This window comes from Callospermophilus lateralis, chromosome 5 (assembly GCF_048772815.1).
Source record: "Callospermophilus lateralis isolate mCalLat2 chromosome 5, mCalLat2.hap1, whole genome shotgun sequence".
Lineage (NCBI taxonomy): Eukaryota > Metazoa > Chordata > Mammalia > Rodentia > Sciuridae > Callospermophilus > Callospermophilus lateralis.
The window spans coordinates 55,073,582-55,089,444 of NC_135309.1; the positions used below are offsets into that span (position 1 = coordinate 55,073,582).

Consider the following 15,863-nt stretch of genomic DNA (forward strand, 5'->3'; position numbering starts at 1 on the left):
GTTTTATTGGACATATTTATGGAGTACTTTGTCAATGTGACATGCATATAATGTTAATGATAAAATCAGGTTAGTTAGCATTTCCTTCTTAAATTTTTATGATTTCCATATGTTGGGCCCCTTTGAGCTCTATTCATTATTTTAAAATATAGAATAAAGTGTTAAAAAGCTTCTTCTGATGTGCTATGGAACACTAGAGCTAATTCCTCCTGTCTTTAAATGTATTTTGGTACCTGTTATCCAACCTCATTCTATTCTCCCTTCTTACTGTTCTTCTCAGTCTCTAGTAACCACTGCTACTCTCGACTTCTTTGAGATAAACTTTTTTGACTTTTATACATGAGTGGGTGAGTATATGCAGCATTTGACTTTTTGTAGTTGGCCTATTTCACTTAATGTCTTCTAGTTTCATCCTTATTGCCACAAATGATAAGATTTCATTTTTTATTGCTGCAATATATTCCATGAAGAAAATGCCATATTTTCTATCTGTTCTTCTGTAGATGAACACCTTAGTTGATTCTAGGGTTTGGCCATTGCGCATAGTGTTGAAATAAACGTAGGTGAATAGGCATCTCTTCAGTATATCGATTGCTTTTCCTTTGGAGATATTCCCAGTAATGGGATTACTGGATTATTTGATCATATGATAGTTGTGTTTGTAGTTTTTTGAGGAATCTCCAAACTGTTTTACTCATTAGCTGTACTAATTTGTCTTCACAGAGGTTGTATAAGAGTTCCCCCGTCTACACATCTTCACCACCATTTATTATATTTTTCCTTCTTAATGATAAACCTTATTCTATAAAAGTCAACTTTTTCATTGCTGTGACCAAAAGACCTGTTCAAAACAATTTTAGAGGAGAGAATAGTTATTTGGTGCTCATACTTTCAGAGGTCTCAGTCCATAGATGGCTGATTTGACTGATCTGCTTGAGGTGAGGCAGAGCATCATGGGTGAAAATGTGTGGAGAAGAAAGCAGCTCAAGACATAATGACCAGGAAGCAGAGAGAGTTTTGCTCAGGAGGAATAAAATATAAACCCCACAGGCATGCTCCCATTGACCTACTTCTTCTAGTCACATGCTAATTGCCCACAATAACTTCCCAGTTAATCCATATCAGTGGATTAATGTACTCATTACGTTAAGGTTCTCATAATTCAATCATTTAAAGTTTCACCTTTAAACTTTCTTGGACTGTCTCACACTTTCACTCTTGGGGGACACCTCCTATCTAAGTCATAACAGACCTAACTAGGGAGACAGTAATATCTCATTATGGTTTTGATTTGCAAATCCTAAACTTTGGCCATTTGTTAACTCTTCTATTTAAAAATGTCTATTCAGATCACCTGTCCATTTTTTAATTAGTTTTTTGTTTTTTTAACTGAAAGTTTTATGAATATTCCATATGCATTTGAAGATTTAATTTGTGTTATTAGAGTATATTCTAAATAAATTCATAAGTCAGATCTACCTTATAATGCAGATCTACCTTATTAATTTCGGTCATGTGTACTTAACTATGAGGACATGTTTCAAGAAGTGGGTCATTAGGAAATTTTATCATCATGAGAGCATCTTAGAATGTACTTAATGCAAACAAACAAAGATAGTTGGGACACTGCTAAGTAATAAAATCTTTTGGGATCACTATTATTTGTGTAGTCCATCATTGATGGAAACATTATTATGTAGCATAACTGTCAAGTTATTGATTTTTTTTTTATATTATGACCTTTCTTGAACTACAAGTGATGTATCAAAGTCTCTTGTTAGTAGTATTTCTATTTCTTGATTTCCTATAGTTTTTCCTTTTATATAAATAGTTGCTATGTTTATCTGATACTAGATAATATAGTCATGTCTTGTGTTCTTTTCGTGTTTTCTTCTTTGTCTAAATTTTTTGGAACAACTTCTCAATACTTGCTTCCTAATTGTTCCTAATTGCATGATATATTTTGTATTTTCTAAACCCATCTTTTATGGTTTAGATATGAGGTGTCCCTCAGAAGCTCATAACTTCAGAGATAAAATGATTGGGTTAATGAGAGCCTTAACCTAATCAGCTCAGTAATTCACTTGTATGATTGAAATGGGTGGTAACTCTTGGTAGGTAGGATATAGCTGGAAGAATTAGGTCCCTGAGGGAATATGTAACATTTTCTGAATTTAAAATACTACTCTTATTTGCTTTGCATATTGTTCTTAAGAAAATTAACTCTTAAAATTGTTTTCTTGTGACTTCCTTAGTAGCAAGATAATTTCTTATTGTGGTAAGAGTTATTTTTTTCTAAAAATTAAGATTTTAATTAATGTCAACTTTCTTAAATCAAGACATGGCAAGAAATTTAAATCATAACAATGGTAGTTTAAATATAAGCTCCTAACTGAAATTTTTGTTTTTTTATTCTTCAACAGGAATTAAAACCTGATATGGTAACTAAATCTGCTCTTGGCGATGATATTGACTTTGAAAAAATCTGCAAGAAGGTATATCTGTAGTGGATGGCATTTGTTTATGAAAAGCTCTTTATTTTATGCTTACTTTTGCATGTCATGTATTCATTGAATAGAAGATCTATCAACTATTAGTATATGGTGACTTTCTCACTGAGTTTCAGTATCAACACTGAAAGGATTTTTAAGGGAATTTAGCTGTTTCACTTTGCTGTAATGTCACACTTGCAAAGTCCTTAATACAGCATTTCATGTTTTGTAGAATAATTACTCTATTAACCTATTAGTTACAAGTAAGAATCTATTTTTTTAAAATTTATAAATCATTTTCGTGAATATCTCATGTAATTTCTGCACCCACCTTGTAAAACTTTTGTTTTGCCCTCTTTTTACAAATGAGAACAGTGGAGCTCAAAAATGAGTTAAATGAGCTGATTAAGGTTAAATTCCTCTATTATGTGGCACAGTCAGTGTTTTTATCCATTTGGATTTGTCACTGCTGTTTGGATTTGTCACTCTTGCTTCTTCCTTACTATTTCCCCTTTTTTCCTACCAACTTTGCTAATACCTAGACTAGACAGTTCACCTTGAGAACAGATTTTATATTAATTGATTTTTTTTCTCTCTGCTTTTCATTTTTTAATTTGATTTTTGCTCTAACCTACACTTCTTTCTATCTCCTATTGATTTTACTTTATAAATTAATCAGTTATACTATATTATTTGTATAAACACCATGTACAATAAGTAATGCCAAGAATTAAATATTTAGCTTAAAACTAAGTAAAATCGAGATGTATTTGGATGGTTTAAACTTTCCTTACAGTTCATCAGTATTTTAAACTAATTCATTTATTGCCTTAGTTTTAAATACAACCATATGTTTAATTAAAAGAGAACACTATCTTCTAAGACAAGATCCATAGTAATAATCTTTTCCATTTCGATACTTTGTTCTCTTGATTTTCTTCATTTCTTCCTGTCATATTATTGTCTCCCTATGGTTATTAAAAGAGCCTTTTTTTTTTTTTTTTTTAGCTCTTTTCTTATTAGAGGAAGGCTCATCTTGGCCTCTGCTTATCTAGAATTCTTCATAAGTACATGAGTTCAACATCATTTTCAAGTTTTTTCATTGTTGTTTTACTTTCTTTTAAGGTGATTGTTCTTCCCTAGTTGTCTATAGGACATATACATTCTGTGATGTGAAATCTTTAAATTTAGAGATTAATCCACTCCGGGAAATAGGATCCAAGGAAGATGAATTAGGACTTAATGTATTTTCACCATTAATTTGTTGTTTATATCTTTAAATAAAATCTGGAATTGAAATAGACCCGCCTTATTATTAAAAGCACTCTTACTAACATTTTACCTCTACCAGTTAATCCGCAGTCACTTGTTGTGTGCAACATTTCCAAGAATTAATTTTACACATAGGAGATATTTTTAGACTGTTGTTTACATTCAGAGGTACATTTTCAAAGTTGAATACCAAATACTTTTTGTGCTCACAATAAATACCCATGTGCCAAAGTAAAATTTTTCCATTAAAAAAATGAAGTGTTTTTCACTTTTTTATGTAATTTATTTGAAATGGAAGAAACTGTGGAGGTGTGTAAAAACCACAATTTCCTGAGAATTTTCCATAGCAAACATTGTGTCCATTTTAAATAAGGAAAACTGTGGTTTCCTTCATCCTCAATATTATGAAGATTTTTTTCATGCAGGTGTAAAAACTTTTTGTTCTTAGAGTCTACTCAGTAGCCTGCTAAGCTTCAAAATTTTTTTCTTTAAATTTAATATGTATCACTCTTATTTATGTTCCTTTTATTTATTTCCACAACATTTCTCTCTCTCAAATGAAATGTATCATATTCTGCCTTGGGTAAGACATTTGGGTGTTTTTCTTAGCTTTTTAAATTAGAGCAACATTGTGAGCCTCAAAAGACGGATTTTGTGTCTTCACATGTAGGATGATGCCTTCACATAATAATGGCTCAGTAAAATTAAAGAAGGAGGTAGTGAGAAAGGAAAGAAGATGGATTGCCCTACTCATTCTTGTGAGTTCCTGGTGGCAATCAAGATGCAGGCAGACATTATCTCAATACAGCAGACACAAAACTCTGCCAAAAGAAGAAATATGTATCTACTTGCTTCACTAGTTTTTTTTTAATATTTATATTTCATTTCTTTCCAGAAAGATTTGAAAGATTCTTGACATACAATTTAGTGTAAAAAGCATTTGGACTGAGTCACAAATGAAATTTATCTTCAGTCTTTTTAGAAAAAAAAAAATTGTTAGGAATATTAGACTGAACTCAGAAGCCTGAGATTTTGAGTTCTGGATTGTTAGTCAATTGATGAATAAAATGTTTGACCTTTAGCTCTTGTTAGAATTTGAGCTTCAAAAATTCAATGAAGGGCTTTCTAAAAACAAATTTTTAAAAATAAAATTAATGGGGCTGGGATTGTGGCTCAACCTAGAGCGCTAGCCTAGCACATGTGAGGCCCTGGGTTTGATCCTCAGCACCACAAAAAAGTAAATAAATAAAATAAAGGTATTGTGTCTAACTACAACTAAAAAATAAATATTAAAAAAAAAATAAAATTTAAGAAACATATAAAATTGTACCTTTTTTACTTAGAAATAATTTAAGGTTATCTAAATAATTGATATAATTTATGAAATTGACATTTCTAAGACATAAAAACATTTAAAAAAGTGTATAATATAATATTTTATTGGTCTTTTAATAATAGAAAATTTAATCATTCCTATCTATAAAAACTAATGTTTAAGTCAAGAAATTTTTCCAATTACACTGTTTTTCCTACTCCCCAAAAAACAAATATGAATAAATAAAAATAGCTAGTAGTTAAATATATATACAGAGGAGAGATAGATTGATCCTCTACAATGAATTCTGATGTTTCTGAATGCCTTGATTAAATAATTTTCAATTCAATGAAAACTTCAGTTATCATTATTTTAATTTATTATATAATTTTTAATTGTTTTAATTTGTTATAATAATATATAATTATAAATTTATATAATAAGTAATTATAAATTAATACCCAAACATAATTTGACCTTTTCCTTCTAGGCTGACAACTTAAAAGAACTCCAGAAGCCATTTACTTTCAACCCATTGTTCTGAAGCAGTATTATATTCCTACCTATGCAACAGTGAAATTTTAGCCATTGTTAAGGACATGGGTACTACCGCATATTGTAAAGTGGATTGTCCATTTATAGACCAGAGACACAAAACGTCTTCTCAAGTATAGAGGTTTTACAAGAAGTCTTACGCTAACACCTATTCCTTTTCCTGAATAAGCCATATTTTCCTCAATTATTAGCTAATGAGCTAAAATACATACAGCATCAGAATGTTTTATGTCCTCATTTAATAAGTACAATAATAAGTACTTTGCAGTTATGAACTATGACTGTACAACATAGGTTGTGGTATTCAGAGTTCTTCATAACTGCTAAATTTCATATGCAAACATAAGTTGCAGACCCAAAGTTCTTAGCTCGCTGAACTCACTGCTGCTGCAATTGACTGTGCAGTTCCAATTTGATGACTACAGCATGAGTAGCAGTTCTGGAATTACACAACACAATGCCTCTTTTCAAATCATTCTACCTTTTTATTAATTTGATATTCTCCTCCAAATAAGCTCCCACACAAAGTTGCAGCCTGAAAACACAAATTATGTTTGAGTATTAACTTTAATGCTATTATTATTATAATTCTATAATAGAGGGAAACATTTAAAAGAAATTAGAAGAAAACCCTCCTTCATTTACATAATTATATAATTGTAAATATTACTGTAGAGACTTTTTTTTTTTTTTTAAAGAGAGTGAGAGAGGAGAGAGAGAGAAAATTTGTTTAATATTTATTTTTTAGTTATCGGCGGACACAACATCTTTCTTTGTACGTGGTGCTGAGAATCGAACCCTGGCCGCACGCATGCCAGGCGAGCGCGCTACCACTTGAGCCACATCCCCAGCCCCTACTGTAGAGACTTTTAAAAAAAGAATTTACTGAAATCATATTACTAAATCACAGTTGTCATCTGGGGCAATTTTCTGGGGCAGAGAAATAAAATTTGTTGAATAAATTTAAAAATAATATGATTAATAAAATAATACCCCGAGTTTACACTAGACAATCAATTCTATAGCTTTTATAACCACCATGAAAAGATATAGCTATCTGTAGAAAGAAAAATACCCAGCTCAGCAAAGATGTTAGCACTTTGTTAAAGAAGGGATTTGAGAGTGGCAATAGTTTTTGAACAATCGGGTATGAATACATTTTAATTAAGATTTCTTTAGGATTCTTAGAATTTCTTATATGTAATTTCTTACATAATGAGAACAAGTGCTTTCTAACTTATTTGTTTTTTAAAGACACTGATATTCAAATATTACAGATTATCTTTGAAGTGAATTTAGCTTCAAGGGGGAAATACATTGAAATAAGCAGTCAAATATTACAGCTTCTCCTGGAGTGTCCTCTTTTCCCTTATAATGTGAAGGGTAATTTCCTGGGAAATGTATAACATTTATCAGCACTAATTGTTTTTTTTGTTGTTGTTGTTGTTGTTCTTGTTTTTATGTTTAAATCTTCTGGGATTAATCCTAAGATTCAATTTACTTCTTCTACTCAGAATATCACTTCTTCTGTTTCTATAACGCAAAAATCTCAAAGAATGCCACCATTCTGGATGCACATTTAGTTCTCTAACATGTTGATTGGCTTTGGCAGCAAAGGTCTATTATAGCAGAGCTTTTATTTTAAACCTTAATGTTTACTGAAAAGCTAAGAAGTTTTTTTCCTTTTTTCCTCGATACACAAGATTCAACTTTCTTGGATTTAGAGCAGCTGTCACTAAAGCTGTTTTTTTATACTATAGTCTCATTTTAATTTTCTTTGCAAATATTTTTACCAAATAAGGTCACATTTTGAGTTTCCAGGTGGACATGAATTTTGTGGGGACACTTCAGCCTCAGTCAAGGAAACAATTAGCAGGTTGTCATAGCACAGGATTGACACCAGATAAAATTTAAATAACTTATTTTTTGACTTAACATTATTCAGCTAAATACTCCAAAGAGAACATAACTTTAAACTGCCATTATCCTGCTTTTGTTTAGGTGTTCATATGTTTATATCACTAGGGGAGAAAAGCCAATATATTTGGCTAAAACAGTGAAGGATAACTTTAGGACAAAGACTTTTGAAGCTTGTAGCTCTAGTTTCACATAATGATGAAATTTAATCACTGGCTTTATTGTTTATTTAGTACCTGCTCTTGTAGACACTGTTAAGTCACCAGATCTACACCATGTTTCGTAGGTATTAATATATTTGCAATGGCATACAGTGTTAAGTGCTGTGAAGTAAATAGTGATGGAAAATATTTTGGTAGTTGAGATGGCTTTGGAACGTGAACCTGAATACAATGAAATGACCAGCCATTTATGTATTTGTGAGTAGAACATTCCAGGTAGAGAGGAGTTTGCAATTAAATGGCTTAAGCATTATCTATGAGAGCAAAATCCAAAGGAGACCAATTCACTATGGGCTTATTAACTTGGTTCACATGAGAGATACTGGTGATTCTGTCAAAGGCAGAAAGAGTAAAAATGTTGAGAGGTGATTGGTTCTGGATATATTTTACAGATAGAGCCATAAGATTTGCTAAAGGATTTATTGTGAGATGTGAGGGAAGAAGAAATATGGTGAAAGAATCCTTAGTTTTAGGGCTGAGCACCCAGAAAAATAGAAAATTCAATATGATGGCAAAAACGATAGGAGAAGGGGTTTATTTGGAAAAGAAAATCAAAGAGTTCTGTCTTGATATGTCAAGTAAATGTATCAAGTAGGTAGTTAAATATATGAATCTGAGCTCAAGTTGGAGTTGGAGGTAGAAATTTGGAAGTTGTTGGTTCACATAAGATATTTAAAGCAATTAACCAATAGTATGAAATTTTCTAAATTAATAAAACAACAATATATATATGATCTTTTTAAATTCAGTCATCATCAGATTTTTATCAAGGTTGACTTTAAATTAGGCAATGTTTTAAGTTCTAAGAATACGGTGGTGATACTGACTTTCAAAATATGAATATATAATATTTGGTAATTCCTAGGTGTCTATTTCACATTTGATGAGGAGTACAATTCTGAAAACATTGTTTCCAAAATTTATTCAATTTTCAGATATTTGTTGCATTATCTACATATCCAGATATGTATCTGGAATAGTCCATGTTCCAAAAATAATATAATAAGTAACTAGTACTTTCTATTGATTACATTATCATTTTAATTGTTCCAAAGTAATAATATTTTTTGTCAGCATGATGTGTACCTTTAGCATAGATAACTTATCTTTTAAGATTATTAACTAAATTGTTTCCTAATTTTAAAAGATTTGATTTTATTCACATTGAGTAGTGCCAGTGATTTTATTCCCATATATGTATTTTTTTCAATTTGCAGCCAGATTCCACAGCATCTGAAAGAGCAGTTGCCAGATTAGCAGTACACCCTCTTCTGAAGAAAAAAATAGATGTGCTTAAAGGTATGAATGAAATGATTTAACTCTTGAGTATTTTATAATATAAGCATGAGTTTCTTTCAAATATTTAAAAATGTGGAAGGTACCTGCAAATATAAAAAGTATCTGATTCTGAAGAAAAACTGAATCTGTTTTTTTAAAATTTTTATATAATATACATATTATGTATATGTATATTATATTCAGTGCATTTAAATATAACATACATGATCAAGTTGAATATATTTGCTGTTCTAAATGCTGATTAAACTCATAATATTTTTGATTTAGCCATTTCACATAATATTTATATGCATTATAAAATATAGAGAATTAAATACTTTTGCCACAGGTTAGATGAGATTTATTTTTGTTTGAAAGCACAGTTGAAAGTATTTAATGCATTATGAACACACAAATTAAAGTCGCCATTTTCCTTTATTTATATTCAGTGACATTTTTACTGTTCTTTGTAACTCCAACATATGAAGAAAGGGTGATTCTTCTTTTACTTGGCAGTTTAGAAGTGGATGCATCTGAGCCTGTCATGAGTTAGATTTTTAAGAAATCAAAAGATTTTTTGTTAATTATCTCATTTTAAATATTTCATTATAAATTCAAGTTTTCCTCTTAAATGTTTCCAAATAATTTAAGAATTTCTGTCCTAAAACAGTGATGTTTTATATGTTTCAATGCTGAAATAAGTCATGTACTGTTTTTCTTGTAGCTGCTGTCCAAGCCTTTAAAGATGCAAGACAAAATGCTACCAAAGTTGACTCATCAAAGAATACTTCAGAAGAAAATCATTATAAAGACATTTTGTGTTCAAATGATGATGCAAGGAAATTACAGCCTGAAGAAACTATCACCAGTGAGCAGAAAGTGAAAGAAGCCAAAATACAGGCAAAGAAACCAACAAATAATTCAAAGGAAAAAATAGCCAAGGTAGAACATGGATCCAAAGCAGTAAACATTACAGAGTCTCTGTCAAAGCCCTTGGGAAAGGATTCTGTAGTTCTTTGTCAACCTGAGCACATACCTGCTGAAACAAAAATGAAAACATTAAGTCAAACAAAAATAATGAAGGGGTCTGATAGCTCAGTTGATGGTAACAGTGATAGCGAAGAAGAATTACATGAAGAGGAAAAGGTGTATTTTGATGACAGCACAGAAGAAAGGTTCTACAAACAGTCTTCCATGTCCGAGGATAGTGATAGCGGTGATGACTTTTTCATTGGGAAAGCCAGGCGGACACGAAGGAAAGAAAGTAGTTGCCATTCTTCAGCTAAGGAACAAAAGCCCCTCCAATGTTTACCCAAGAAAGAGACTCATGAAACCCATTTGAATGTAAGAAATGACAAAAACAAGCCAAGTACAGAAGCCAGGAAGTTAGAATCAGTGTTTTTCCATTCTTTGTCTGGATCTAAAACCTCTAGAAGGTAAGGTTATTTTTTTATTCTGAAATAATTATTAGTACTTATTTTTTATTTTTTAAAATATTTTTTAATATTAATATTAATATTAATATTGGGCTGGGGATGTGGCTCAAGCGGTAGCACGCTCACCTGCATGCGTGCGGCCCGGGTTCGATCCTCAGCACCACATACCAACAAAGATGTTGTGTCCACCGAAAACTAAAATAAGTAAATAAATAAATAAATAAATAAATATTTTTAAAAATATATTTTTTTTTATTAGAACTTTATAGTTATACATTGTAGTTGGGTTCATCCTGACAAACTCACACATGCATGGAAATTGATATCAGTTTATGGCACACTCATGCACACGCGCACGTGTATACACACACACACACACACAGCCACCGCCCTTTTCTGTCCTGTCCCTCCTTCTCTCTCCCATTTTCCTTCCTCTACTTGACTTCCTTTCACTCATCCATTAGTGTATTTGATTGGTTCTTTGTATTAGCCTATCCTTCCTTCCTCCTTCTCTTTGCTTTGCTCTAACTTCCATATGTGAGAGAAAACATTCAGCTGGGTTTCTGAGTTTGGCTTATTTCACTTGGCATGATATTTTCTGCTTCTATCCATTTACCAGCAAATACTGTAATTTCATTCTTTTTTTAATATTTATTTTTTAGTTATAGGTGGACACAGATTAGTGCACCAATAAATTATTTTTATGTGGTGCTGAGGATTGAGCCCAGTGCCTCATGCATGCTAGGCAAGCACTCTACCTCTGAGCCACAACCCCAGCCCCTGTAATTTCATTCTTTTTGATGGCTAAGTATAACTCCATAGTGTGTGTGTGTGTGTGTGTGTGTGTGTGTACACATATATCCCAATTTCTTAATTCATTCATCTATTAATGGGCATTTGGTTTGATTCCATAATTTAGCTATTGTGCATTGTGCATTTGTAAACATTGAGGTGACTGTATAGCTGTAGTATGCTGACTTTAGATCTTTTAGGAATATACCAAGTGGGATAGTTGGGTCTTATGGTAATTCTGTTCCTTTTTTTGAGGAATCTCTATACTGCTTTCCAGAGTGGGTATGCTAAACTGCACCAACTATGTACAAATGTTTCTTTTTCCTGCAACCTCACTAGCACTTATTATTATTCATTCTTGATCAATGACATTCTGAACTGGAATAAGATGAAATTTTATTAGTTTTGAATTGCATTCTCCTGATTGCTATAGATGTTGAACATTTTTTCATTTATTTTGTTGGCCATTTGTGTTTCTTCTTTTGAGAAGTTGCTGTTCAATTCTTTGTCCAAAGTTCTTGTGTATTCTAGTCATGTTCTATAACTTTTTCCCCTTTATTTTACTCAAGACCTTATACCCTGTCTTGAAGTTCTGTTTTCAGAAGGGCTGAGGTTCTGTTTTCTCATCTGTTAGTGATGCCTTCAATTGAATTTTTACTTTCTAGAAGTTCTGCTTGGTTTCTTTTTACTGTTTCTGTTTCTTTTTAAAAATGGTCTTTCATATTCTGTAATTGTTCTCCTAATTCCTTTCTTAGATCTTCTTTTATTCATTGAACATTTCAATAATCAGTTTTTTATAACTATCTATACGCTTTGTCTGCCTCATTATCAGTGGGATCCTTTGTTGGGGCATTATGAAATTTGGGGGAAGATTTGTTTCCCTGTTTTCTTAGGTTTTCAGAAGTCTTGGACTGGTGCATTGATTGAGGCAATTTCTTTACCTCTTCCTTTGGGCATGTCCTTCAGTGTGTAATTATTTTATTTGTTCTGAGACTTATCTGTGTTTTTGATGTATGCATAGATGCCAAATGCTGGGACCTGAGTTCCCTCTCTGATTGTTCCTCCTTGGGTCTTTGTTGTTGGTTTGAGGCTCTTTGTCTCCTCACTTGAATTAGGGTAATGTGAGGGAATGTTTAGTTCAACAGCAGTCTTTATACCTTTGAACTTTAAATGTCCCATTAGGTTCCCAACGCCTCACAGAGCGGGGCAAAATAAACAGTAGTACCAATCATTGCAAACAACAAACAATACATTGTTAAATTTGCCACCATTAAAGAATAATGGTAACAACCATGAACTAGAACTGGCTTTACAGCAAATAGCAGGTATCAGCTATATCATTCACAGCAGTAATGATTATATGACCATTAATGATAGGCACAGGAATTAAATAGACCAATTAGTTCTGAAAGATGGCAGAAATATAGTTATTTAGGGGAAAAGGAAATGTGTCAGGAAATTAGTAAAGACTACGTTTTCAAAAGTGAACAGAGAATTCAGAAGAGATGTAGGAACTGACGTTTATACGGAAGGAGGGGGAAAATAGAGGCAGCAGTGTATTGGGAAAGAGAGAACAAAAGAATTTGGCAGTTAACAGGAGAAGAAAGAGAAATAAACAAATGCAAATAATACAAAACCAAATAAAAATATACGGTCCAATAAACCCAAACCCTCAAAATATAATGCTAGGAAAAATAATTACATTTAAAAATGAGAGAAAAATAAATAAGTGTATGTTTATATATTCCTTATGCAGTCAGCGCAGCCAGAATTTCACATATATATACTCACACATACACAGAAAGAATTTAAAAAATAATATAAATTTTTTTTATTTATGTTTTAAAATGAAGGAACCTTCTTAACTGAGGTGGTCAAAATAGTTGACCAGACTGGGTGGTCACTGCATACATCCACCAGTCTTTCTAATTCTTCTTGAGTTATGTACTGATAGAGCAAGGGTTAGGAGATTTTAATCCCTTCCTGTTTTTGCATTGCTCTTTGAGCTGCAGCTAGTTGGAATGGACAAAGATTGATGCTGTTTGATATAAGACTCAGTTTCCCTTCTCACCAGTTTGAGGTGGGATGGATTAGGAAGTATTAACACTTGGAGTTTTATCCATTTGTACCAGTTCACAGTGGTGCACTCCCAGGGTTCTGCTTCTGCAGCATTCTGTGAGAAGAGTTCCAGCAGGTGGGGCTGAGGTCTAATCAGGCCTCAGGAGCTTTGTTGGGTGGTCCCTGCTTTAGAGAGACTGAATCAACCCACTCCTAGGGCTAGACAGTAGCTGATCTCTTCTTTGGGTCCGGTTCTCAGAAGCCTCCCAAGAAATCCACTCGTGGGGCAGAGGGCCAATGCTTCACTCACTGCTGCCCAGGAGCATGGTCTTCCTGGGCTTAGACCCTGAGTATATTCATCACCACCCACAGGACCCTCCATCCCACCCCATCACCCCACTCAAATGCATCAGCCTGCTTCAGCAACACAAAGGAAAAGCAAGTTGGACTCCCTTTTTCCCTTCCATATGGAATCCCCCCCAAGATATAGTCCACTCTGTGCCTGTTTCATGTTCTATTACACCCAGCCTAGGTACCTGCCAGGATATTCTGGCTGCAGTTTTTTGTTTTTTCCTGATCTCCCTGATCCAGTAGTCACGGCAGCCCAACACTCACCCCAGATGGCTTCTGCCTCATCTCTCTGTGGCCAGTTAAGATACATAACTTACTTTTCAAGTATCAATGTGCAGTGCAGCCTCTGGATCAGTTAAGACTAGGCAACATTTTTTTTTATCTCAGGTTTCTCTGTACCAAGACTTTGATTCCCCTCCTGCTAGTCTTTGGGAAATTGCACTGGCAGCTGCTGGTTATCTTTGATGAACTCTTTCTTCTTTATTTATTGTACCCAAATTTCTAAGTCCCTTAAGTGGCTTTGAATGTACAATATTAAAATGTAGTGAAATCCCACTTTCAGCCCCCTTGCTGAGAGGCTGTACATCTACTGCCATGACATAACATGGGATACATCTTCCTTTATTTCACCATCTTCTGGATTCTAATCCTTACTTTAAAAAATAATAATAAACATCAAATAACAGTGAGGGAAGAGACCATCTCCCATGAATAATTTTAGTTTGTTCAATCCATCCTGTTTTTAGACTTGATTCGTTTTTATAATAGGGTAACAAACAGATACACTCATGGCAATGCCACATTTGTCCAGCTTCATGGTTAAAATTAAATGAGATATTATAGCCAAATAATATGCCTACCTAACTTGTTATTCCTTCAGTTATCAAAATTTTGAAACTTGATGTTAGTCTTTCATGAAAAACTTGAAAATGTTGCACATCTCTCTCTCTATTTAAATAGAACTTTCTGAAAAGAATATGGTGGGGGATTTGTTGTTTGTGTTTTTTTGGGGTTTTTTTGGAACTGGAGATTTAACCCAGGTGTGCTTTACCACTGAGCCACATCCTTAACCCTTTTCATTTTTTATTTAGAGACAGGGTCTCAATAAGTTGCAAAGGGCATTGCCAAGTTACTGAGGCTGTGCTCAAACTTGGAATCTTCTTGTTTCAGCCTTCCAAGTCACTGGGATTACAGGCATGTGCCACCTCACCTGGCTTGGTGGGTTTTCTTGAAGACCAAGGACTGCCGTTATAAACCCATTTTACTGTGTAGTGCTGTTGGGAAACACTTGCCCTACCAGTTGCCCCCAGCTGCTTTTTGTTTGATGATGTCATCTTCATCCCTGCTGTTGACCACTGCTTTTCACAGCTGTTCTGTTAAAAATCAACAAGTTCATTTATCTTTCTAACCTAATAGAGTATATCTTCACATTTTAGAGTAAAGTTCATTTAGCTTCAGTAACAGCTACTTTGTTCAGTAACTATTATCTTCAGTAAACTATTTTTGTATATTTATAGGTTAGAGATTATTCTTTAATGGATTAGGAAAATGTGATATAAAAATTTTACAAAGAAGTAAGAATATTGAACAGACACTCAACCACTTTTGGACCCTTGAAAATAATTAAAATATTTACTTTTATTTTTTTTACCCCAGTCCTGCCTCAAAAATGTATATTTTTTTCTTGTTTGAAAATAACATATCACTATCTCTTCCCACAAAATGTAAATCTTAATTTTTGTTATACTTGTTTTATTTCTCCCTGTAATAAGACTTGGAATTCTTTAAATAGCCCCAAGAGTAGAGGCAAGATAACCAGACTAGAATATTTTTCAGTTATAAACTGAAGGGCCTATAAGGATAGAGAGCATAAAAATCCCTTATGTATCTGTATTTATGTTGGAATCTTGCAAACCTTTGATGTACCTAAAACCTGGGTTCTTTTATTGATTGTTGTGGGATGATTGAGTATGATAGTCCCATGCATAAGTTTTATCATCCATTTTATTATGTTGTCTTCATGAGGATTTAAATAAATCCTTTAAATAAATTTTTTAAAAATCATAATGATGTGTTTCTTTTTTAGGGATTATAGAGAACAAGCTCCAAAGAGCAAAACCACCCCAGGTATGTATCAATGTCTACTTGACTTCCAAAATGCAAATGAGCAGTGCTT

General features: G+C 33.0%; 1 protein-coding gene across 2 annotated transcripts in view; it reads left to right on the plus strand.

Moving 5' to 3' along the window:
• Srfbp1 (serum response factor binding protein 1) overlaps positions 1-15,863 on the plus strand; it is a 62,316-nt gene that overhangs the window by 45,479 nt on the left and 974 nt on the right. For both annotated transcript variants that reach the window (XM_076855888.1, XM_076855889.1), the window contains 4 exons: positions 2,424-2,495; positions 8,990-9,071; positions 9,775-10,486; positions 15,774-15,814. In XM_076855888.1, coding sequence (XP_076712003.1) covers positions 2,424-2,495; positions 8,990-9,071; positions 9,775-10,486; positions 15,774-15,814 — 907 coding nt within the window. The remainder of the gene's footprint in view (positions 1-2,423; positions 2,496-8,989; positions 9,072-9,774; positions 10,487-15,773; positions 15,815-15,863) is intronic.